The 22,692-nt window shown below is 64.5% G+C and overlaps 2 protein-coding genes across 2 annotated transcripts in view; one reads left to right on the top strand and one right to left on the bottom strand.

Moving 5' to 3' along the window:
• Window positions 1–22,692, top strand: part of LOC107155445 (1-phosphatidylinositol 4,5-bisphosphate phosphodiesterase eta-2) — a 34,572-nt gene that overhangs the window by 5,772 nt on the left and 6,108 nt on the right. Inside the window, exons 2-14 of the mRNA XM_048783569.1 lie at window positions 4,268–4,414; window positions 5,844–6,087; window positions 6,298–6,427; window positions 10,121–10,291; window positions 12,104–12,197; window positions 12,370–12,573; window positions 12,738–12,858; window positions 14,359–14,530; window positions 16,835–16,942; window positions 18,183–18,341; window positions 21,601–21,693; window positions 22,028–22,110; window positions 22,472–22,686. Coding sequence (XP_048639526.1) covers window positions 4,268–4,414; window positions 5,844–6,087; window positions 6,298–6,427; window positions 10,121–10,291; window positions 12,104–12,197; window positions 12,370–12,573; window positions 12,738–12,858; window positions 14,359–14,530; window positions 16,835–16,942; window positions 18,183–18,341; window positions 21,601–21,693; window positions 22,028–22,110; window positions 22,472–22,686 — 1,941 coding nt within the window. The remainder of the gene's footprint in view (window positions 1–4,267; window positions 4,415–5,843; window positions 6,088–6,297; window positions 6,428–10,120; window positions 10,292–12,103; window positions 12,198–12,369; window positions 12,574–12,737; window positions 12,859–14,358; window positions 14,531–16,834; window positions 16,943–18,182; window positions 18,342–21,600; window positions 21,694–22,027; window positions 22,111–22,471; window positions 22,687–22,692) is intronic.
• Window positions 14,618–15,972, bottom strand: LOC125610801 (1-phosphatidylinositol 4,5-bisphosphate phosphodiesterase eta-2-like). Its single transcript, XM_048783791.1, has 3 exons — window positions 15,836–15,972; window positions 15,460–15,663; window positions 14,618–15,295 (listed from the first exon to the last, which is right to left on the bottom strand). Exons 1-3 carry the CDS (start codon window positions 15,927–15,929, stop codon window positions 15,171–15,173), a joined length of 423 nt encoding a protein of 140 aa, XP_048639748.1. The 5' UTR covers window positions 15,930–15,972; the 3' UTR covers window positions 14,618–15,170.

The raw sequence follows: 22,692 nt of genomic DNA, 5'->3' as shown, positions 1-22,692 counted from the left end.
AAAACACAGGGCCAAGGGTAGTGCTCTCAGTCCCACTGGAGATACGCAGGGCAGTTGGTGCCCCATGCCGGGCAGGCAGGTGAGTTAGGGTGTGCTGCGGAGGGGCCTTGGGCCCACCGAGTCCCTCTGTGACTTTGTTATGGGGCTGGCCTCCAAGAATCTTCTGGGTAGCTCTCAGGCTGCAATTGGGGTGGGGGCTTCTTTGGTCCCTGGCCTGGGCCCTGAGTGTAACTGGTGCTGCTGGGTGGCTCTGTGTGGCTGTGGAAGGGTCCTGGCTGGCTTGGAGGGGGCAGGGTACTCCCCCAACTGTACTGGCTCTTTGGGAGCAGCCTCCCCACTCTGTGTCAGGAGTCGGGTAGGTGACCCTCCTGGTTTGGGTGGTCAGGCCTGCCTGCATCTCAGTGGGCCTGAATCCAGAGGGACCAGGGGCCTGGCAAGTGGCCTCTGACTGTGCTGGTCTTGGCTCAGCTACACTGTGTGGTGACAGAGCTGCCCAGGGCTGGGACTCCCCTGTGATGTCCCCAGCTTGGGACACTGGCTCACTAGCAGCTGCAGTTCCTTCCAGAGTCAGAGGTGGGTGAGGGTCACCTGGTCCCCAGGGCAGCGAAGGGAGCCTTGGGCAGAGCCGTTCATCAGGCGGATTAGCTGGGCCTTCCCTCCTGGTCCGAGGAGGATTGCAGCCTGGGGCTGCTGAGGAGGTGGCAGGAGTCTGGGGTGCAGGGGCTTCTTCCCTGCTCCCTGTAATAGAAACAGTCCCGGCCACAGTGTGGGGCTGGGGCCAGGCCCACTCACTCTGGGACCCCTCCCAGAGCCCCTGTCCAGGCGCCCACGTCCCTCCCTGGTCACAGTGAGAGGCCAGTGGGTGACGTGAGGAAGGAGGGCAGGGGAACCAGGCCAGGGGAGAGCAGGTGTGTCGGGGCGGGGAGCCCCAGGGCAGAGGGGAGCAGCTGTTCTTGGATTCCAGGAGCTGGTGGGCTGTGCGGGAAGTGCGTGGCCTGGCCACGCAGAGAGACGGTCGGAGCGGGTCAGCAGGGAACCGTGGTGGCCTCCCCCCCTGCCCAGGGCCGAGGAGTGTGGTGGCCCTGGAACACCACGGGTAAGGGCCACGCCCTCTTGCCCAGCCTTGGTGTCCAGAGGCCCTGGCACCCCCAGAGCTTGGCCTGCTTCCTCTCCTTGGCTCTAGTCCTGCTGCTCCCTGGGGGTTCCAAGCTCCCCCTCCCCAGGTGGCCATGCTGTCGGGGGCTCCTGCCGCTTGTCTTTCTGGGGACTCTGGGGCTCGTGCCCCTTCCTGTCCCAGTGGCTGAAGGTCCCCTCAGCCAATTCAAGGCAGAAAGGGCAGGCTGCTGCTGACCTCCAGCCAGCAGATGAGGTAGGGCCTCTGGCCAGGGCTCCTAATTGGAGTCTGGGTTTGGCTTTGAGTTGATTATATCGGATCTCTGTGGCCAGCTTCCTGCTGCCCAGGGACAGGCAGGCCAGGGCCACTTGGGCTGGCTGGGACAGGAGGCCCAGAGGTCCTCATCACAGTGAGTGCTGTGGTCATACAACAGCTGCCCCCGGCAGGGCTGGTCTGTGCTGTCATGTGGGGCCTGGCCGGGGGAGCTGGCCAGGGAGATGCCCAGAGATCCCGGAGGTGTGGAGTCCTCCATTTCCCTCCTCTGCCCCAGGGCAGCCCGAGCACTGTTTGCTCCTAGGACATGTGGCTGCCCTGGGGCTGTCTGGGCAGGTTGTGGCTCCACTGGGACCTTTGGCCACTTGGCTGGTGGATAGGTGGGCCCTCGTGGAGCCTGACCCCTTCCCAGGTCAGGAGGCAGGCCTGGTCTCAGGGGCACAATGAAGTGGTGACTGGAAACAGCTGCCCCATGGCTCAGCCCCGTGGGCGAGGGGAAAGGCCAGGCTGGACGGCCAGCAGGGGCCTAGGGCTGGGGAGGACCTGGGGAGCCACAGACAGAGCTCAAGGGCCCTGCGCTCACCCCCCTGTGCTGGGAGCTGGAGCACAGAGGTGTCCTGTGTGACCTGGGAGAATGGCCTGGGCAAGTGGCCTGCAGAAGCTGGTCACTGGGCCAGGGGCTTTGGGAAAACATGCTGCCACTTCTGTCCCTGCTCTGGGCCTGCTCCCTCCTGGGCTTTGGGATCCACTTGGAGGTCCCTGTAAGTGTGAGGCTTGGGGTGGAGCAGAGAGGAACAGACACAAGCCTTGGGCACCCAAGGTAGGCAGGACCTGGTAATGGCCCCAGGGGTGGACCCATGAGAACCACCTCAGGCCTTGGGGTGGTGTCTCTGGGTCCTGGGAGGGGCCCATCTGTCCTGCTGTCCTCCCTTAGTCCTCAGCTGAGACTTGAGGCCTGGGGCCCAGGACAGCCTGCTGCCTTCCCCATGCCCCCTTGCAGCCGGGCATTCCCTTGGCCTAAATCCTCTGGACGCTGGGTTGGATCCAAGCAGGATTAGCCGGGATTGGTCTGAGGTGGGGGCGCTGAGGCTGGCAGCTCCCCAGCCCCCAGGATGCAGCTTCTCTGGTCTCCCGGGGCCCTGGAGGATGGGCGGGCTGGCCGGGGCCTTCTGGGGCTGCAGGTGGCCGTCGGGCCAATGCAGCGGGGCCTGGGGACAGCCTGGGAGAGACTTGGGGGCTCTGAGGGGGAGGAGGAAGAGGCGGGTCAAGATTGACAGCACAGAGGAGCCCTCGTGCCCAGCACTGCCTCTGCTCGATCTGCTGCCCGGGCCTCTCGGGCCTCCGCGAGCCAGCCCCCACCACTGCCATCACTTGGGGATGTGCTGGACCGTGGGAGCCGTGGCCCACCTGGCAGAGGTGCTTCTCTGGGTGGGAGGGAGTGTGGTGGTGTTATCGTGGGGCAGGTTGACCCACTAGGTCAGAAGGGCCAGGGAGCGGTTTCCCTGCTGAGGACTGACCAAGCTCCACAGGGCCATGGGGCTGTCCAGGTGCCTTGGGACAGTAGGGGCTGCTCTTGGAGGTGCAAGGGGCCTGGGGTCTCCCATCCCACCCTGCATCAACCAGGTCTCTCTCTGGGGATGAACAGGGTCCCGCAGTGTCGGCTGTTTCACTCTGGGTACCCCAGCCTCCTGGGGGCTGAACCCGGGGTGGGGGGGGAAGCCAGCAGGGCCAGTGCTGGGGCCTGGAGGAATGTGCTGGGGAGCGCTCGGGTGCTCCAAGCTGCCTTCCAGGGTGTCTGGGGCACCTTCTGCCCAGGCAGGGTGGGCTGCTGTGCTGAGCTGGCCAGGAGGGCCCCTAGGCAGGTGAGACTGAACGAGGAGGCGCGCTGTGCTCAGGGAAGGCCTGGCATCGCGTCCTGTGGCCCCCGGAGGCTGCGGTCAAGGCTCTCTGCCTCTCCAGCCTGCTCTGCTGGCAGAGGGGGCCTCATCCAGCTTCAACCCTCCAAAACCCTGTGGTGGCCTCAAGGACCTGTGTGTCCCCTGTCCCTGCTGCACCAAGCAGTCATACCTGTGTCTTCCTGGGCCTCGCTCCCTGTGAGTGCGGAGCCTGCGGCTCCTTTTTGCTTGTGGTCAGCACTAGCTCCCTCCTCAGAGTCCTCAGGTGGAGCTGCCCAGGTCCCCTGCAGCACCCACCAGGGGTCCCTCCCTATGTGCGTCTCACGGGGTTGGACACTGTTGAGCATCAGCAGCGTAAGCTCTTAGGGCTTGGGCTTTCTGTAAGCAGGTATGCAGGGCTTGGGGGCAGATACTGACCTGTCCCTGGTCCAGGGCCAGCTGACCCTGGCCTGGACTCCTTAAAGCCTATGGCCCCCTCTCCTGTGGACAGAAAAGGGGGATGACTAGTCCCTCGGACCTCAGATCTGTGCCCTCATGCAGGGCCTCCTTCTGTGGCCTTGGGGAGTAGACAGTGGAGTGTCCTTGCTGCCCCCTGGGGAGGAGGAGGTTCCTGGGGATGCCACAGGAAGGGGGTGCTGGCTCTCAGGTGTGGCCTATGGGCATGGGTAGCACCTGCTGGGTGTGCCCTATGCCTGGCTTAGGGGTCTCTTCTGTTCAGTGGCTCCCGAGAGCCAGGCTAGCCACTGGGCCCTGTGTCTAGCTGTGGGCTTTCCGTGCTCGTTCAGTCTGAGTGGTGGCCCCTCAGGGTCCAGACTGACTGTAGCATCGTCCAGGTGTTTCTGGGATGGGCCACGGCCCAGCAGAAAAGGGCAGGTCCTCCCTGGGGTCTCGCCTGGCGCCAGCCCTGGGTGGGTGGACAGGGGGTAGGTAGGGCCCGGGCTGCCACAGCTCTCACGGCCCTGAGGTCTGTTTCTGCTGTGTCCAGTGGAGCGGTGCATGAGCAGCATGCAGGAGGGGACCCAGATGGTGAAGCTCCGAGGCGGCTCCAAGGGCCTGGTCCGCTTCTACTACCTCGACGAGCATCGCTCCTGCCTCCGCTGGCGGCCCTCACGCAAGAACGAGAAGGCCAAGAGTGAGTGGGCAGCTTGGGGAGCGGGAGGGACAGTCCCAGACTCAGGAGCCCTTCCAGAGCAGCTGCTGGACAGTTGGGCGCTGAGCCCCTGCGACTAGGGTGTCTCTAGACTCAGGCGGCTTTGGAGTTCCACGGTAGCCTCTGGACTGCAGGGCGGGAGGGGCTGGGGCTGCTCATGGGCAGGGTCCTGGGGTGAGGAGGGCTGGGGGCAAGCAGCCCAGGGGGGGAGAAGAGCAGCCTGAAGACAGGAAACAAGACCTGAGCCAGGCGCCCGGGGTGGGGCTTGGGCACCAAGCACTGGCCCAGGCAGCCTGGGTGGGAGCACGAGGGGAGATGCTGGCCAGCTTTGTGCAGGGGCAGATGGGAGAATCCGGACACTGAGGGCGAGGTAGGAGGCCAGGGTGGGAGGGACACTTGAGCCTTACAGACCAGGGGTAGGTGTGGCTTTGCTGAAGGGCAGTATCCAGGTGTGCCAGGGAAGGGCCTCAGTCTAGTGGTCGCCAAGCACACCACCACAGAGCCCCAGGAGGGAACATGGTGAGGATGTCCTGGATTGATGGCTCCTCCAGACCCCTGGGTCCTGGGAGGTGGAGCCTCCCTAAGGCTGCTCAGACAGGAGAAGCCCCAGCGGTCAGGGATGTCCACTCTGTGCTGGGCACTGTTCCTGGCACTGGGCTTCCTGTGGGAACTGAGGCGTGGAGCTGGTGTGGTCATGGTGAGGTGGGCCTTGGCTCACCGTACCGACCACTGAGAAACCCAGGAGGAGCGGGGGAGCAGGCAGACGCAGGTCAGGGAGGCTGCCGGGGAGCAGCGGGGGGCAGAAACCAGCAGCCTGGGCTGGGGCCCCGCCAGCCTCCCCTACCCCGGAGACCCAGCTGGTGCTTGGAGCCCCCCTGGCCATGAAAGCCTCCCAGTGGGGCAGGAGCAGCGTGGGCCAGCTGTCCTCTGAACCAGTATCCCGCCACATGCCAGGGATAGAGAAAGGCCAGCAGGCAGCGGGTGGCGGGGGCAGCAGCTGTGCTGAGCCCGGGGTGCCTGGTGCCCAGAGGGGCTGCCTGTGGCCTGCACATCTGGGAGGGTCCTGCTGACACCTGACAGGACCTGAGCCACGCGGCTTCCCTCTGCACCACTCCACACCTGCCAGGACTTGTCACAGAGGCAGCTGCGGGACTGAAAAGGAGCTGACCTGAGCTGGGCGGGTGGACGGGCTCCTGGGAGTCCCGAGTCGGCCAGGCGCCTCTCAGGAGGGAGGAGGGGCTGCGGGGTCAGAGCCGAGCCGCAGGGGGTCCTCATGACTCCGTGCAAAAGGGTGGGCCCCCCCCCCCTGCCCCGCAGGCGCGGAGGTCAGAGCCCCATGGTGTTCAGCCCGGGCAGGCAAGAGATGCCTGGCCCCTGGGAGGCCCTGACCAGCCCTCCCCACCACCCGCAGTCTCCATCGACTCCATCCAGGAGGTGAGCGAGGGGCGGCAGTCCGAGATCTTCCAGCGCTACCCCGACGGCAGCTTCGACCCCAACTGCTGCTTCAGCATCTACCATGGCAGCCACCGGGAGTCGCTGGACCTGGTCTCGCCCAGTGGGGAGGAGGCACGCACCTGGGTGACCGGCCTGCGCTACCTCATGGCTGGCATCAGTGACGAGGACAGCTTGGCCCGCCGCCAGCGCACCAGGGACCAATATCCTTGGACACTGGAGTAGGGACAGAACCCAGGAGCAGACCCCTCGACTGTCCACCTGGGTGGGGCTCCTGCCCCTCGCTGGGTCGTTTGAGGAAGGAGGATGGGAGGGGCGCATGGGCTGGGGTCCTCCCTTCTGGCTGCCTCGGCTGCAGGGTGGGGCGGTGTGTCCAGGCCTGGGACCCGCATTGCCCCTAACTCGGTGCCCAAGTGGCTGAAGCAGACGTTCGACGAGGCGGACAAGAACCGGGACGGCAGCCTGAGCATCGTCGAGGTGCTGCAGCTGCTGCACAAGCTCAACGTGAACCTGCCCCGGCAGCGCGTGAAGCAGATGTTCAGGGTGAGCCCGGGGCGGGCCCCGCCGCACACCACAGGGGCTGCCAGGGGCCGCCGTAGGGAGGGGTCCCGGGCACACCAGGGGAGCTGCGCACGCACGGGTTCTTCAGCAGAGGAAGGGGAAGGCACTCCTCCAGCTGGGCCTCTGCCAGCTCCGGGGAAGGGGCTGGGCACAGAACACAGGCCCGGCCCCACATCTGGGCACTCGGGGCAGGCATGCGGGGTCCCAGCCCCCACGATCCCTGGGTCTCAGAATGCCTTGGCCGGGGCAGGGCCCCCACTGGCCGAGAGGCTCCGGTGAGCTGACGCATGCTGCCTTGGACAACCGCCTGGTGCTAGACGTTATGAAAATGCACCCCACAGGGAAGCGGAGGCCTTTGCTGCCTGTAATTAGTTCTTTCCGGAACCTCTGCGAGCTGAGGAACTCTGCTGTCAGCAGGTCCTGTTTGGGGCAGGAATGGGCTGAGCCAGCACCAGGCCCTGGGCCTCCTCGCCTTACTGCAGCCTGGAGAGGGGCTCATGAGCTTCAGCACCACGCCTCCCCCCAACACGTATGTGTACACTCACACACAAGCGTGCTCACACGTCCACGCTCGTGGCCTGACAGCACCGCTCTGTCCACTTTCCTGTGCTCTCCTGCTAGACAGGTAGTCATGCCTGGCTGAGTGAGGATGGCAGCAGATCTGGCCCACGTCTGTGATGGGCTGGTGCTGTCAGACTGCCCACCGAGGACTGCAGAGGCCCCTTGGGGACAGAGACTGCCTGGGCAGTGGGACTGGCGCATGGCTCACGTCTGGTGTCAGCAACCCCCTCCCCCTGACTGCTTGGGGACGGCCCAACCCCACCCCTTCCGGGCCTCTGGGGGCAGCTCTGGGTGCAGCAGTCCCTTCCTCCAGGTGAGGCTCCTGGGACCAGGCAGCAGAACCCCGGGGAGCCTCACAGGTAGGAGGAGGAGGAGGAGGGTCGGCCCTTGTTGGATGGGCCTGCTGAAGGTGCAGCTCAAGGTCGCGGTTTGACCTGTGGCGGACCTCTTGCAGCCCGTGCTTGCCCACCCTGTCACGAGCACCCTGGGCCTCTGGGCACTCGTGGGCTCTCAGGGTCCCTCTGTGCAGTTCCAGGCCTGGCTGTGCCCTGGCACCACCAGATTGTCTGGAGGAAGCCCTGGGCTGGCAGTTGGAGTGGGTAGCAGGGGTCAGGCTCCAGGGCTCTGGAGAGGAGAAGGTGGCACCTCACACCCCAGAACCCACGCACTTCAGACCCACTGGCCCTTGTCCATGGAGGTCAGCCAGCCGGAGATGGCCCCAGTGCCTGAGCACCTGCTCTCCCAGCCCACCCGTGCAGCAGACCTCTGCTGGTGCTGGAGCCGCAGGAAGGGAGCGTGGCTCCAGCCAGGCTCAGGTCACTCTGATAATTAGCATCAATTTGTTTGTAAGAAAAAATTCTTGATATTATTTCCAGCTGCCTGGAACTGCCCAGTCAGAGTGGAGATTGATTCGACTCCAACATAATTTCATTAAACCCAAGAACGCTGGAATGTGGGGTGACCAGCGCCCACCCTGTGCCCGGCCGCCCAGAGCACCCTTGGGCTGCAGAGACCTGGCTCGGCAGAGGGCTGGGGGAGCGCATCAGCCCTGTGGCTGGCAGCAGCACTGCCAGGGTGGCCATGTTGCTGGGGGTGGGGTCAGGCCCCCTTTTTCTTGGGGGGGGAGGGACCTTAAGAGCATTTCACTCACTGGTGAAGGACAGAGCTCTGTGCTCACTGGTGACTGGCAGATGTCCTGCCTGGACTTGAGGCCATGCTGCTCAGCCCAGTGGGCAGTGGGTGATGCTCGCCCTGGGATGCGGCTGCTCGACAGTGGGTGACCAGCCCAGCTCCTCTCTCAGAAAGGGGCCTCTGGCCTGTAGTGGGCATGGTCTGGTTGTCCTGGGTGAAGCCGTTAGCTCTCGGACTCAGGGCCGCCCTCCTATCTAGCGTCAGACACACGAGGTCCCGTCTGTGCCTGCCGGGCCTTGGGGCCTGTGGCCTTGGGCTGTCCTGGCCTTGGCCTGGGACGCAGCACAGACACTGGGGTCCCACTGCACACCCATGTCTGGGCCAGGCCTCAGCCAAGGAGTGGGCAGCAGGGAGCACGAGCCAGGGCCAGCTCGCCCCAGAGCCCTCTCACGGAGGAGGGGACTGCTGGGCTGCCGGGCGAGTGTCCTGCATGGAGGGCTCCTCGGGGGACCTGTCATCATCTCCTGGCCACACTAGGCTGTATGGCCACACGGGGAAAGGCCATCCTGTGGCTGGCAAACCCAGCATGTGCAGCTGTCCATGGTGATAGGCCTGCCTCCCTTCTGGCCCCACCTGTGGACATGGTCATAGACCTAGCCTGGGGGATGGCGCCTGTGGTCTGCTTCCTCAGTGCCCACATGGGTTCCTCCTGGCCCCCCTGAGAGCCCTGGATGGGCTACTGAGAACCTAAACTCCCTCAGCCCACTGATGGCTCTGGGCAGGGGACCCTGGGCTGGGTCTGAGTGCCTGCCCAGGAAGCCTCAGGTGGCCACGGCTGTGGAGGGGCAGACTCGGTGCACTTCCATCCAGGATGCTCTCCACTTCACAGAGGACTGGACCTGGACGTTTTGTGCAGGCCCAAGGACTCCGAGTATCTCTGGATGCTGCTGGTCAGGCACCTGTGTGCCCAGGCCTGGGGTGCCAGGGCCCAGGACAGAGCCTGCCTTTGGGCAGATGGTCAGTGGAGGGCCAGGATTGAGGCAGGAGGCTGAGCCGTGGCCTGGGCCCCCAGACGTCCTGTGCTGCTGAGCACCTAGGCAGGCATGTGTCCAGCCCAGGGCCACCCCAGCCCAGGCCATGAGCACTGCCACTCTGTGAAGTGCAGGGTCCCTCTGGCCAAGCACTCTTTGGTGAGAGGGCTGGTCTGGGTGCCACGCCAGGGCCCCTCACCTCCAGGCCAGGAGTGGGCTTGGCCTGCCCACCCACCCCACCCTGGTCACCCAGCCTTTGCAGGGCTCCAATTCCTAGGGAACAAAGGCCTCAATTAGCCTCTTCCACTGTGGCCTGGCTGGCCCTCCCAGGGACCCCGTGGGCCCTGTGGTGCCTTAGGTCTCCTCTGGGCAGCCCAGCTTTCAACGAGGGGGTGCCCTTGTGCTCCAGGTCTGCCCCCGGCTGACCCTCGCAGGGGCAGGTGCTCCCCACGCCTGTGGAGGCAGAGAGGAGGCCGCGGTTGGTCTCACGGGGCTCCCTTGCGGGATTGCTCATGGCAGCCGTGGCACCTGGGGGAACCCCTCAGGCTTCCTGGGGTTGTCTGGTGCATCCCTCTTGCTGCCGAAGGCTGAAGTGCCTCTACCCCGGAGACCCGAGTCAGGACGCTGCTAGCCCCTGGGGCCCTGGCATTTCTGATCAGTGGGCAGCCAGTAGTAACTGTGGCTGTGGGGCACAGCCTGGGGTGCAGGTCAGCCCCAGTGTGAGGTGGTGGCGACTCTGGTGTGGGGTGGCTGGGGCTGACTCACAGGTGGACCTTGCAAGTCGCCAGGGACGGTGGTCAGATCTGTGTCTTCCAGGGTTGGGGGGTAACAGGGAGCCCTGTGAGCTGGGTGCCCAGAGGGTCTCGGGCAGGGGAGGAGGGGAGGCTGGGGGCTGGACTGAGGAGGGGCTGGGCCTGCAGGGCCCCCCTGAAGGCAGGGGCTTGCCTCGTAGGAAGCGGATACAGATGACTGCCAGGGAACGCTGGGATTCGAGGAGTTCTGTGCTTTCTACAAGATGATGTCCACCCGCCGGGACCTCTACCTCCTCATGCTGACCTACAGTAACCACAAGGACCACCTGGACGCTGCCGACCTGCAGCGCTTCCTGGAGGTGGAGCAGAAGGTGAGGCCTGGCCGGGCGTCGCGTGGCCGGCTGCGTGGCCGGGCCTTCAGCTCCGCTCAGCGTCTGGGCCTGGGGACAGCCCAGCAGCTGAGGCCAGCAAATTTGCTTCAGTGTCAATTTTCCAGGGTGCAAACCACAGGGGGGCGCTGCCAGGTGGGCGGGGCCTCTGTCCAGCTCTGTCCTGACTGAGGTCCCCCCAGCCTCCAGATGGGGCCCACAGCTGGCCCATGGCACCAGCTTCCTGTCGGGTATCTTGAGGACTAAGGTTTTGTGGCCCAGCCTTTAGCACTGCTCCTTAACCACAGCGGTCAGCCACAGAGGCCTGACTGGCTCTGGGCCCATGTCCGCCTGTACACACCTGGGTGTCCAGCAAACACCAGATGCTACCTCTTTATCTTGACCCAGGAAGTTGGTCCACATCAGAGGCCCATACCAAGCTGAGTGGTCCCTGGGAACTGCCCCACTGGGTCAGGTCTCCTGTCCCAGACCCAGATACTCCCTGGGTGGCAGGACTGCAGGTCCAGCCCAATGGGGCAGAGTGCCCTGTGGGAGGGGCTCAGACAGTGTGGGGCCCTGCTGTGCTGGCCTGGACCTGCCCTCCTGCCCCCCATAGGCCCTCTCAGGGAGGAGGGCAGGGCAGGGTCAAGCCTCAGGGCGGCACAGCACCTGGGCACAGCTCAGGCCTCTGCTGGGCCTAGCCTCCTACTTCCAGTCAGGTAATGGTGATGGCCACGGGCAGCTGCCCTGGGAGTGTGGCAGGTGGGTGGCAGAGCAGCAGGAGGGGACCCCAGGCAGGGCTTGCGAGGGGCCACTATCGGTGCCCTCCGCTGCCCCTGCATGTCCTCCCCCATCCTGGGTCAGCCCTAGGGGCTACCCTGGGCCTGTGGTCCCAGTTCCCCTCCCACCTCACGGTTTGCTGGGCTCCATCCCATGGAGACCATGTCGGACCCCTTTCCTGTCCTCCTGGCAGGACACTTGGTGGTTGTGTCCAGGAGAGAGAGGCTGGCTCCTGGGCTAGGTCCTACCGTCCTGGGTGACCTGCTCCCGCCTAGCCACTGTGGGCGGCATTGGTATGAGGCTGTGGGATGTGACCCTGGACAGCAGGCCTTCTGTCCTGGCGGGAGGGGGGCCCAGATAGGGATGGACAGAACTGACTCTCTCCCTGACCTTAGCTCCAGGCTTCCCAGAACTTTCCCTGCAGCTGGGGGCCCCCTGTCCTCTGGGCTTCCCACGGACATGGCCGGCTCAGAGATCTGACCCCACTTCGCCCACTCTGCACTGTTGCCTGGCCCTGGGGACTTCCCAGAACCCCCCTGGGCTGTCCTGGCAGGAGAGCTCCTGGTCTTGACGGCACAGGCGCTGGAGGCCGCTCAGCCTCCGTGCTGGGCCTTCCTGAGCCGGGCTGCATTGCTCAGCTTCCCAGGAGGGTCACTGGGCAGGGATTGGCTGGAGCAGGCCAGGGAAGATGTGCAACCTGTGCCCAGGGGCCCTGGCAGGTGGGGGTACGTCCTCCCTGTCCCATGCTGCCCACGTGGGCCTTGGCTCCACACCAGGCCCCAGGGCACAGCCAAAGACCCCTTCTGGAAGAGACCTATCAGGGAACGCTCTTCAAAAGTCACGTGACCCTCTGGTCCTCTGGTCCCTGAGTCCCAGGCAGGGTGGCCTGGGTTGGTCTCCAGCCCACACGTGTTGCTCCCACTGTGGTCAGTCCTGATGCGACCAGAGACAACAGGGGCAAGGGCTGGTGGTGACGGTGGGTGGAAGGGAGAGCTCCGCGGGGCACCCCAGACTCTCGCCCCTGCTCTGGCCTAGATGAAGGGTGTGACGCTCGAGAGCTGCCGGGACATCATTGAGCAGTTTGAACCCTGCCCAGAGAACAAGAGCAAGGGGGTGCTGGGTATTGATGGTGAGTGGGCACTGCCCCGAGGCCAGGGCACTTGGGAGGAGGACGGGCACTGGAGGGGTGGCCTGCAGGCCTGGACCATGGCTCTGTGCCCCTTGAGGTGGGGCAGGAGGCGATGAGAGGGGCTGGGAGCAGTGCTGACCCCTCCCCTCCTCCCTGCACTGTGTGACCACAGGTTTCACCAACTACACGCGGAGCCCGGCAGGCGACATCTTCAACCCGGAGCACCACGGTGTTCACCAGGACATGACGCGGCCGCTCAGCCACTACTTCATCACCTCCTCCCACAACACCTACCTCGTGGGCGACCAGCTCATGTCCCAGTCCCGGGTGGACATGTATGCCTGGGTCCTGCAGGCCGGCTGCCGCTGCGTGGAGGGTGAGCCCGTGCCTGCCCTCCCCGGCCAGTCCGGGCCTGGCCGGAGCGTGGCATCTCCTGTGGGAGGTGGTGGGCAGAGTCTCTGGGCGGGGGCTAGAGTCCAAGGACAGCCCACCCTGCTTGGTGGCTGAGCCCCAGGCCTGACTGGGGTCTACCTGCTGCAGTGGACTGTTGGGACGGGCCTGACGGGGAGCCCATCGTGCACCACGGCTACACTCTGACCTCCAAGATCCTCTTCAAAGATGTCATCGAAACCATCAACAAATACGCCTTTGTGAAGAATGAGTGAGTGGCCATGCTGGGGGTCTGGCCCAGCAGTGGGCAGGGGAGGGACTCCAGGGCCAGGGGCTGTAGGAGCAAAGAGGCAGGTCTTGTTTTAGGGTCTGTCTTTGAGGAGAGAGGGCAGGGAAGTGAGTCTGGGGAGAGGGCTGGCTGGTGCATGCAGGGGCCCCAGAGCCCGACAGGCCAAGGCTGCGCAGGCTCGTGTGTCTGCAGCCTGTTCGCGCACTTGGGGCACCACCCCCTGGTCTCAGCCATCCACCTGCGGTGGCTGAGAAGCCACACTGTGTCCAAGCTAAATTTGCTGTCACTCAGCGGTGGCTGCAGAAACTATTGAGGAAAATCCAATTTAGTTTCTGGAAGTAGAAGGCCGCCTCCCTGCCAATGAACTCTCCCCACGTCCTGGCCAAAGAGGCTCAGGCGAGGAAGGAGCTGAGTGGAGGAGGGAAGCAGGAACCCAGCTGATTTAGGAAACAGGAATGGCGTGGCCCCCCCAGGAGAGCTGGCCTGCGGTCCATGTCCAGCTGCGGGGCAGGCAGCAGCGAGGAGGCCTCTGCTGGCAGCGGGACACCAGGGACTGCAGGCGAGGAGAGTGCTGCAGGGCAGGTGGTTGGACACACAGGGGTCCGGTGTCTTTGCAGGAACCAGGCATCTCTGCAGCACCCTCCCCCCGCATCAGGCTCCTCCCCTGAGGTCCCCGTGTGCCCCTCCGCATCTCACCTCTGCCCACCTCTTGCTCTGCTCTGTGCCCTCTTGGCCTGGGTCACCTACATTTTCTACAAGGTCATGATCACCTTTTGTAAAATACAAGTAAAATGGCTAAAGGCAAATAGAGCCAAAGGACTTGGCTGGGAAGTTGTGCGCTGTCCTCCCCGCTCTGTGCTGTGCTGGCCATAGCCCTGTCCAACAGCTGGCACGGGCCAGGCTGTGTCCCCTCCTTTATGGAGCATGTGAGGGCCTCGGGCCCCATAGCCTCCAGTATCCAGGTCTCGCAGTCTGGCCTCTGTTCTGCATTGTTTAGCCCATGTTATTTTTAAACCTTGACTTTTTGTTTTCCTGGAGTTTCTAATTGCCTTTATTTATTTATTTTTCTAATTTGGGGAAGAAGCTCCTGCCTTCTTTATTTGTTCCAAACCCTCCAGCTCCTTCTCTATGAACTCATTGGTTTTTCCAACTTTAGGTGGGGGGGCATTTTTTTCTTCATTACCAGGGACTAAACCCAGCAGTGCCTAACCATGGAGTCACATTCCCAGCCATACCCCACTCCCATTTTTTAAAAAATTCTCTTGAGATAGGGTCTTGTTAAGTTGCTGAGGGTCTCACTCGGCTGCTGGGGTGGCTTTTCACTCCCCATCCTCCTGGTTGGGCTGCACCGTGAAGCAGCTGGCAGACCCATCTTCCTGGGCTGGGTGAGGACCCTTTCTCCATCAGTGGCAAGGTGCCCAGGGCCTAGCCCTCCCCCTGGTGCTGGCCTCAGAGCATGCTCCTCTTGCACTGGGGCCACAGGTATCCAGTGATCCTGTCCATCGAGAACCACTGTAGTGTCGTCCAGCAGAAGAAGATGGCCCGGTACCTGACTGCCATCCTCGGGGACAAGCTGGACTTGTCATCAGTGAGCAGTGAGGATGCTACCAAGCTTCCTTCTCCGCAGATGCTCAAGGGCAAGATCCTGGTGAAGGTGAGCCGCCTGCCACCAGGCCACAGCAGGCCTCTGACCTGGCCAGGCTGGGCGTCTCCCTGCCGCAGGCAGGTCCGGGNTGTCCCGCTGCCAGCAGAGGCCTCCTCGCTGCTGCCTGCCCCGCAGCTGGACATGGACCGCAGGCCAGCTCTCCTGGGGGGGCCACGCCATTCCTGTTTCCTAAATCAGCTGGGTTCCTGCTTCCCTCCTCCACTCAGCTCCTTCCTCGCCTGAGCCTCTTTGGCCAGGACGTGGGGAGAGTTCATTGGCAGGGAGGCGGCCTTCTACTTCCAGAAACTAAATTGGATTTTCCTCAATAGTTTCTGCAGCCACCGCTGAGTGACAGCAAATTTAGCTTGGACACAGTGTGGCTTCTCAGCCACCGCAGGTGGATGGCTGAGACCAGGGGGTGGTGCCCCAAGTGCGCGAACAGGCTGCAGACACACGAGCCTGCGCAGCCTTGGCCTGTCGGGCTCTGGGGCCCCTGCATGCACCAGCCAGCCCTCTCCCCAGACTCACTTCCCTGCCCTCTCTCCTCAAAGACAGACCCTAAAACAAGACCTGCCTCTTTGCTCCTACAGCCCCTGGCCCTGGAGTCCCTCCCCTGCCCACTGCTGGGCCAGACCCCCAGCATGGCCACTCACTCATTCTTCACAAAGGCGTATTTGTTGATGGTTTCGATGACATCTTTGAAGAGGATCTTGGAGGTCAGAGTGTAGCCGTGGTGCACGATGGGCTCCCCGTCAGGCCCGTCCCAACAGTCCACTGCAGCAGGTAGACCCCAGTCAGGCCTGGGGCTCAGCCACCAAGCAGGGTGGGCTGTCCTTGGACTCTAGCCCCCGCCCAGAGACTCTGCCCACCACCTCCCACAGGAGATGCCACGCTCCGGCCAGGCCCGGACTGGCCGGGGAGGGCAGGCACGGGCTCACCCTCCACGCAGCGGCAGCCGGCCTGCAGGACCCAGGCATACATGTCCACCCGGGACTGGGACATGAGCTGGTCGCCCACGAGGTAGGTGTTGTGGGAGGAGGTGATGAAGTAGTGGCTGAGCGGCCGCGTCATGTCCTGGTGAACACCGTGGTGCTCCGGGTTGAAGATGTCGCCTGCCGGGCTCCGCGTGTAGTTGGTGAAACCTGTGGTCACACAGTGCAGGGAGGAGGGGAGGGGTCAGCACTGCTCCCAGCCCCTCTCATCGCCTCCTGCCCCACCTCAAGGGGCACAGAGCCATGGTCCAGGCCTGCAGGCCACCCCTCCAGTGCCCGTCCTCCTCCCAAGTGCCCTGGCCTCGGGGCAGTGCCCACTCACCATCAATACCCAGCACCCCCTTGCTCTTGTTCTCTGGGCAGGGTTCAAACTGCTCAATGATGTCCCGGCAGCTCTCGAGCGTCACACCCTTCATCTAGGCCAGAGCAGGGGCGAGAGTCTGGGGTGCCCCGCGGAGCTCTCCCTTCCACCCACCGTCACCACCAGCCCTTGCCCCTGTTGTCTCTGGTCGCATCAGGACTGACCACAGTGGGAGCAACACGTGTGGGCTGGAGACCAACCCAGGCCACCCTGCCTGGGACTCAGGGACCAGAGGACCAGAGGGTCACGTGACTTTTGAAGAGCGTTCCCTGATAGGTCTCTTCCAGAAGGGGTCTTTGGCTGTGCCCTGGGGCCTGGTGTGGAGCCAAGGCCCACGTGGGCAGCATGGGACAGGGAGGACGTACCCCCACCTGCCAGGGCCCCTGGGCACAGGTTGCACATCTTCCCTGGCCTGCTCCAGCCAATCCCTGCCCAGTGACCCTCCTGGGAAGCTGAGCAATGCAGCCCGGCTCAGGAAGGCCCAGCACGGAGGCTGAGCGGCCTCCAGCGCCTGTGCCGTCAAGACCAGGAGCTCTCCTGCCAGGACAGCCCAGGGGGGTTCTGGGAAGTCCCCAGGGCCAGGCAACAGTGCAGAGTGGGCGAAGTGGGGTCAGATCTCTGAGCCGGCCATGTCCGTGGGAAGCCCAGAGGACAGGGGGCCCCCAGCTGCAGGGAAAGTTCTGGGAAGCCTGGAGCTAAGGTCAGGGAGAGAGTCAGTTCTGTCCATCCCTATCTGGGCCCCCCTCCCGCCAGGACAGAAGGCCTGCTGTCCAGGGTCACATCCCACAGCCTCATACCAATGCCGCCCACAGTGGCTAGGCGGGAGCAGGTCACCCAGGACTGTTTCCTTCCCGCGGCTGCTGCTCCAGGAAGTGCCTGGTCAGAGCGGGAGGGCAGCTCCCTGCTCTTGCCGGCTGCTGCTGTGGCTGCAGGTGCGGGTCTGTCTCCCTCCGCCCCCAGGGGAAGAAGCTCCCAGCCAACATCAGCGAGGATGCAGAGGCCGGTGAGGTGTCCGACGAGGACAGTGCCGACGAGATTGACGATGACTGCAAGCTCCTGGATGGGGATGTGAGTGGCCGGGGGTGGGGGAGCCCTCTGGTCCTGGCTCTGGTGACGACTTAGGAAGACAGGCAGCCGAGGGGTGGCCACAGGCAGGGGCCGAGCTGCGGTGCAAAGCTGCCCGACTGCAGGGAGGCCTCCCACAGGGGCTGGGGGCCCTGGTGGCCTGCCACGCCCCTCCCCATGAGAAACACAGAACCCGTGTTCCCAGTGGTGGGCCAGCCCCCCGCCTGCTGGGGTCCTGTTTTGGTCCCCGCTTCTGAGTTGACTTGGGGTGAGATCCACTACCCACCCGCAGTCTGCTTGGCTCTTCAGCAGGTGGGTGCCGAGTCCTGCCGAGCTGGACTCTGGGTGGCCAGCGGTCCTGCTCCACCTCCCCCATGCCCAGAACTGGCCCCACTCCAAGCAGTGCCAACCCCAGGGCCAAGAGCTCCTGCAAGACAAGCCCGCTGGCCCGGTGGGTCCTGCTGTGGCCCTCCACAGAGCGCTCTGCACCTCTTTCTGCAGCCGGCCTGGCCGCTTGGCCTGGGAGTTGCAGAGGGAGCTCGGGTCTTTGGGGACCGTGGCTGTGCAAGGCTGGGGCTCCGTAACCGGCGCCTCTCCTCTTCTGTGCCTGGCTCCAGCTGCGGTTGCTGTGAGGCAGCAGGACTACTCTCCCCCAGGGCTATTGGAGGGAAGATGTTGTGCAGGAGGCTTCCCGGCCTGGGCGGCTAATTGTCTTAGGAAGCCCCGAGGCAGCAGAATCCGTCCCACTCTGGGCAAGCCTGCGTGTCTGCCTGGGGGGTGCACACCACGATGGTGTGTCCACTTAGTGCCCACTCCAGCAGGGCTCCCTCGAGGGGTCCAAGGGCATCAGGTCATGCTGGGGGTGCCCTGGTAGGGAAAGGCACCTGACCAACCTGGAAGCTCCTCTGAATTCCACCCCTTGCCCCCTGTCCACCTCCTCAAGGTTGGTGGAACCTGTGTGGGCTTCTAGATCCTGTGTTGCCCACCAGGTGCCCTGACCTGCTCCCCTGAGGCCCACTGGACGGGGCACCAGGAGCGCCTGCGGCGTCCCCAGGGCAGTCTGTACCCTGAGGAATCAGATGGACTTGGGTCCAAGTTCTGCCCACTGCTGTTTGCAGACGGGCCCCAGCCAGACAGATCACAGCCTTTGTGAGCTGTGTAATGGGGGGGTGCCGGGGCTGTCACCTGCTGCTGCTTGCTGGGCTGGGGATGACACCGAGGGGCCGGCCTCTGGCTCTTGCAGGCCTCCACCAATCGGAAGCGTGTGGAAAACATCGCTAAGAGGAAACTGGACTCTCTGATCAAGGAGTCCAAGATCCGTGACTGTGAGGACCCCAACGACTTCACCATCTCCACACTGTCCCCATCTGGGAAACCTAGGCACAAAGCAGAGGCCAGAAAGGTGAGACCCCCTGATGCCCGCAGGTGCTCCAACAGCCAGCCTGGGGTCTGGGTGAGGCCCAGAGCATGAGGTCTAGACCCCCCCGCACGTGCCTACACACAGGTACCCCTGTGCACACACCTGCACACCTGCACCTGAGCCAGACACACCACCCGTGGGTGCCCACACACACCTGATCACAGCTGCACACGGCACACCTCTGCACACACGAGTGCTCCGTGCCCTGAGCTGCTGTGCTTCTCCTTCGTGGGCTCCCAGAGCTGTTGGTCCTGGTTGGCTTCCTTTGTGAGGACTCCTACACCGCCCTCATCCGGGAGCAGAGAGCTGGGGCTTGGGCGGCACTGTTCGTGAGGCTGGGGTCCCGTCCTTCTCAATGCCCCCACTTGACTCTGAGAGCCACAGTCTGGCCGCTGACAGCTTGTGGGTGGGATTGAGCAGGTGGCCCCTGGGGGACCAGTGGCTCCTCTTGGAAGGGAATTTGAGCAATGCCACATTAGTGAGGGTCCCATGAGTGACAGGGAGGGCATAGTGGGGTCTTGGCAGCTGTCCAGGTGGCCAGGCTCAGCCCTGCCTGGAGCACCCACAGCTGCGTGGGACGGCCACCAGCGACATCATGGAAGAGGAACGTGTTTTCAGGGGTTGGGGTGCCAGGCAGGGTGTCCGGGATGGGTTGTGAGGTGCCTCTTTGGGGGCAGCAGGCCTCAAGGAACAGGTGATCAGCCAAGCTGCCTGAGCAAAGAGGCCATGCACTGCTGGACAGTCCACAGCAGCTGGGCAGCTGGGCCCAGAACTGGGCAGGCCTCTGTGGGGACCCGCAGGCCCTCGGGAGGGGGAAGGGAGGGCATCCCCTGGCTGGGCTGTGCCCCCTGCCAGGACTAGTATTTTTGGAGGTGGGTGTTTGTGTTCCTGCCCACGGCCCAGAGCCCACTGCGCGGGAGAGTCCACGGGGGGCAGAGAGTCCACGGGAGCCACGGACTCGCTCTGTGCAGGTGGCTCTCGTGGGTCCCTGCACACAGTCTTGCCTTACGTCTCCTGCCCAGATGTCGAGGCAGCAGAGTGTGGCCCTCGTGAGGCTCTGCACAGCCGGAGGTTGATGTTACCCTCTGCTCTCCTTGACCACGGAGCACCTGGGGGCACCTGTGGCGACATACAGCCCACCTTGGGCCTGGGTGGCAGCAGTGGTGGGGGCTGTGCTCAGAGAGGACTTCCTGGGGGAGGGGAAGGGGCTCAGGCTGAGCTCCGAGGTGGCAGAAGTGGGGGTCCCACCCTGCAGTGTCGGCTGCAGGCTCCTCTCTGTCTTGCCATGACACAGGACAGAGGAGCTGAGACCCTCAGGGACAAGCCAGAGGGACATATGGTGGAGCTAGAAGCAGGGGGACATGGGAGGGCCACAGAGGACTCATTCATCCACCCAGGGAGTCCACAGGGGCCGGGTTGGCAGGCGGGGGGGGCACCTGTGGGCACTGTGGTGGAGATGGATGGTCCCGCCATGAGTCACTTGGACCCTCTCTTCTCTGGCTGGGCACTGTCCCCTCTGTATGTGAGGACCCTTGGGGACATGAGGCCCTGCTCAGGGGTCCCTGTGAGAGGGCAGGGTAGATACCGGGGGAATGGGAGAGGACCCCCAGCCCCGGTGCTGGGGCAACTCCGGAGGGTGCTGGACAATAACAGGCCTCACCTTCTGCTGGGGACCGTCCCCAGCTCTAGCAAGGTCCAGCACAGGACCCTCCTCATTGAGGGTGGGCCCGCCAGGCACTGTCTGTAGAATGGCCCCTCGGAGGGTGGCCGGCTGAGCTGTTTCCTGTGGGGACCTGCGACGGGGCCCAGTGTGGGCTGTGGCTAGCTGCCATTGCTCAGGACCACCAGCCACCTCGCCTTAGTTGTGCCCAGATTGGGGTCACATGGGGCTTAGCAGCGGCAGCATTCTGGGTGATGCTTGAAAAGGCTTAACGCACATCAGCCTCAACCAGCTCCCGGCACACCTGGCGCTCAGCCTCCCGCCTCCATCCGTGGAGTAAGGGAGGCCGGGGGTGAGTGTCTCCAAGGCCACTTGGGACAGATAGCCCTGAGCACCCCTGCTACTGTGGACCTCTGGGCAGGAAGCCCACTGACTGGAAGGCTGGGTCAGTGAGGCCCCCGGCTACTCGGCATCAGGAAGGGCCACCAGACCCAGCCCTACTCCGCAGGAGAGTGAGACGGGTGCAGCCAGCCGGGAGCTGGCGGGAGGTTCAGGGGCAGGACTCAGTGGGTGTGCCACACAGGGTGTGGGTGTGGGTGGGGACCTGCTGTGCTCTCCCTCCTGTCTGACAGGGTGGCCCCGGGGTGGGGTGGTCCAGGCCCAGGCTGCTCTTGGGAGGACACGGAGCTGAGGGCTCTGCTGTCAGATGCCACAGCAGCTCCCAGCTGCAGCCCTGGAGCATCTGTGAGTGAGGTGAGCCTGCGTGCAGGGGCGTCTGTGTGTGTGCACGTGTGTGTGCAGCTGCACACAGAGGCTCTGTACCGGAGCCCTCCCGTGTGTGTGCTGCAGGACGCCTGTGGCTTCACTCAGGTGGTCCTGGGATGCAGGACCTGCCCCTCCCCACCCAGGTCCCCTGGCGCAGGTGTCGGGATCTTTGCTGCACCCTGGGCACCTCCAGAGCAGAGCTGGGCCAACTTTGGGGGCACGGAATGGACTGGTGGGAGTGGGAGGTGGGGGCTGCAGCAGCCTCGGGGGCAGATGCACAGCTCGGGCTTCCGGCGGCGCCAGCGTGGATGGGCTCAGGGACGGCTGCGTGGACCTGGGGGCCGGGGCCAGTGCTCCCAGGCCTGAGCTCCAGGGTCCCGGGGGGAAGGCCCGTCCTGTGCTCCTGGGATTCGTGGGCATGGACTCTGGCTTTGGGGAGTGGGGCCTGGCGATGCTTGTCCAGCCTAGCACTGCCAGAGGTGGGTCAGGACAGTGGGCTGCAGGGACCTCGAGGAAGGCCTGCGCAGGCGGTCACGGCTGGACCTTCCACTCAAACTGCTTGTCGCATCGTCGCCCTCTGCTGGACACAGGTTCAGAGCCTGGAGCTCGCGCTTGCTTCAGACCACACACTGTTGTGACCTGGCACAGGAGTGCAGGCAGCCCTGGGCCCGGGTCCTGTTCTCCAGCCCCTAGCCTCCCTAAGGCGGGCTCAGCTCTGCCTCTTCCAGGCAGGCTTCCAGGGCTGCAGGGACCTGCCCGGCAGGTGTCGTCCTGGTTTGAGGCCAGGCTCACCCTCTGTCTCTCCCTTGGGGTCAGAGCAAGGCCGAGGAGGACATGGAGTCTGGGGAGGACGCCGGGGCCAGCAGACGGAACCACCGCCTCCTCATGAGCAGCTTCTCCAAGCGCAAGGTCCAGCGAGGCTCCTGGGCTGGGGTCCCTGTCCGAGCCCACTGTCCTGCCTGCACCAGGTGCTGGCTGTGGCTGGCCTCAGGAGCCCAGGGGCAGGGGCTGGTCTGGGGCAGGTGCCTTGGCCCTTGGGTCACTGCACTCCTCTGGCCCCACTGACTGCTGCCCTGAGAGCCCGCTGGAGCCGGGTGGCCTGGGCACTGCAGACCCTGGGAGAGGCCTGGCAGGCTGGGGCTGCCGGGAGCCCAGGGCAGGCCCTCCACGCACCCTCCAGCCTTTGCCCACGGCCTGGCCTGACCTAGGGCTCCACGGGTCATGACTCTGCCCCCCTGCACAGAAAAAGGGCAGCAAACTAAAGAAGGCAGCCAGCGTGGAGGAGGGGGACGAGGACCTGGACTCCCCAGGAAGCCAGAGCCGAGGGTCAGTGCAGTCCTGAGGACCTGACGGCTGCGGGCCCCTCTCTGTCCCCTCAGGGCGGTTTCACTGAGGCTGTCCTCTGAGTGCAGTGGGACGGGGGCAGGTGTGGGGTCCCCCTCCCAGCCCCATCTGATGCCCGTGGAAGCAGCAGGGGATGAGGCTGTTCTGCAGACCGCAGCCAAGTGGGACGGGCGGACCAGCGCGGTGACCCCAGAGAGTCTAGCAGGGTTGGGCTGGGACGCGGGCAGGGGCCAGGAGGAACAGCGTGACTCTGAGGACCCCAGGATCTCCCAGGCCCAGACCCTGCTCTGCCCACCAATCCCACCTCCCTCCTCCTGAGGGCTCCCCCTCGTGCTCTCCCCAGGGAGGGTGTCCGTGCCAGGCCTCAGAGGTCCCCACCAGAGCAGCTCCTGCCGGGCCAGGGCCGGCCACCAGGGTTGGCGCCATTCCCGTGCGTCCACTGCCTCTTGTGGCAGCTCTGGGACATGGCACCTAGCAGCGAGGAGCGCCTCTCCCCGCACCCCTCCCTTCTCCCCACCAGGCCTTGTCCCCTGTCCCTGTCCCTCCCACTGTCCCACCCACCCC

Source organism: Marmota marmota, unplaced genomic scaffold (assembly GCF_001458135.2).
Source record: "Marmota marmota marmota unplaced genomic scaffold, marMar, whole genome shotgun sequence".
Lineage (NCBI taxonomy): Eukaryota > Metazoa > Chordata > Mammalia > Rodentia > Sciuridae > Marmota > Marmota marmota.
This window is presented reverse-complemented; position numbering and strand designations above follow the sequence as displayed.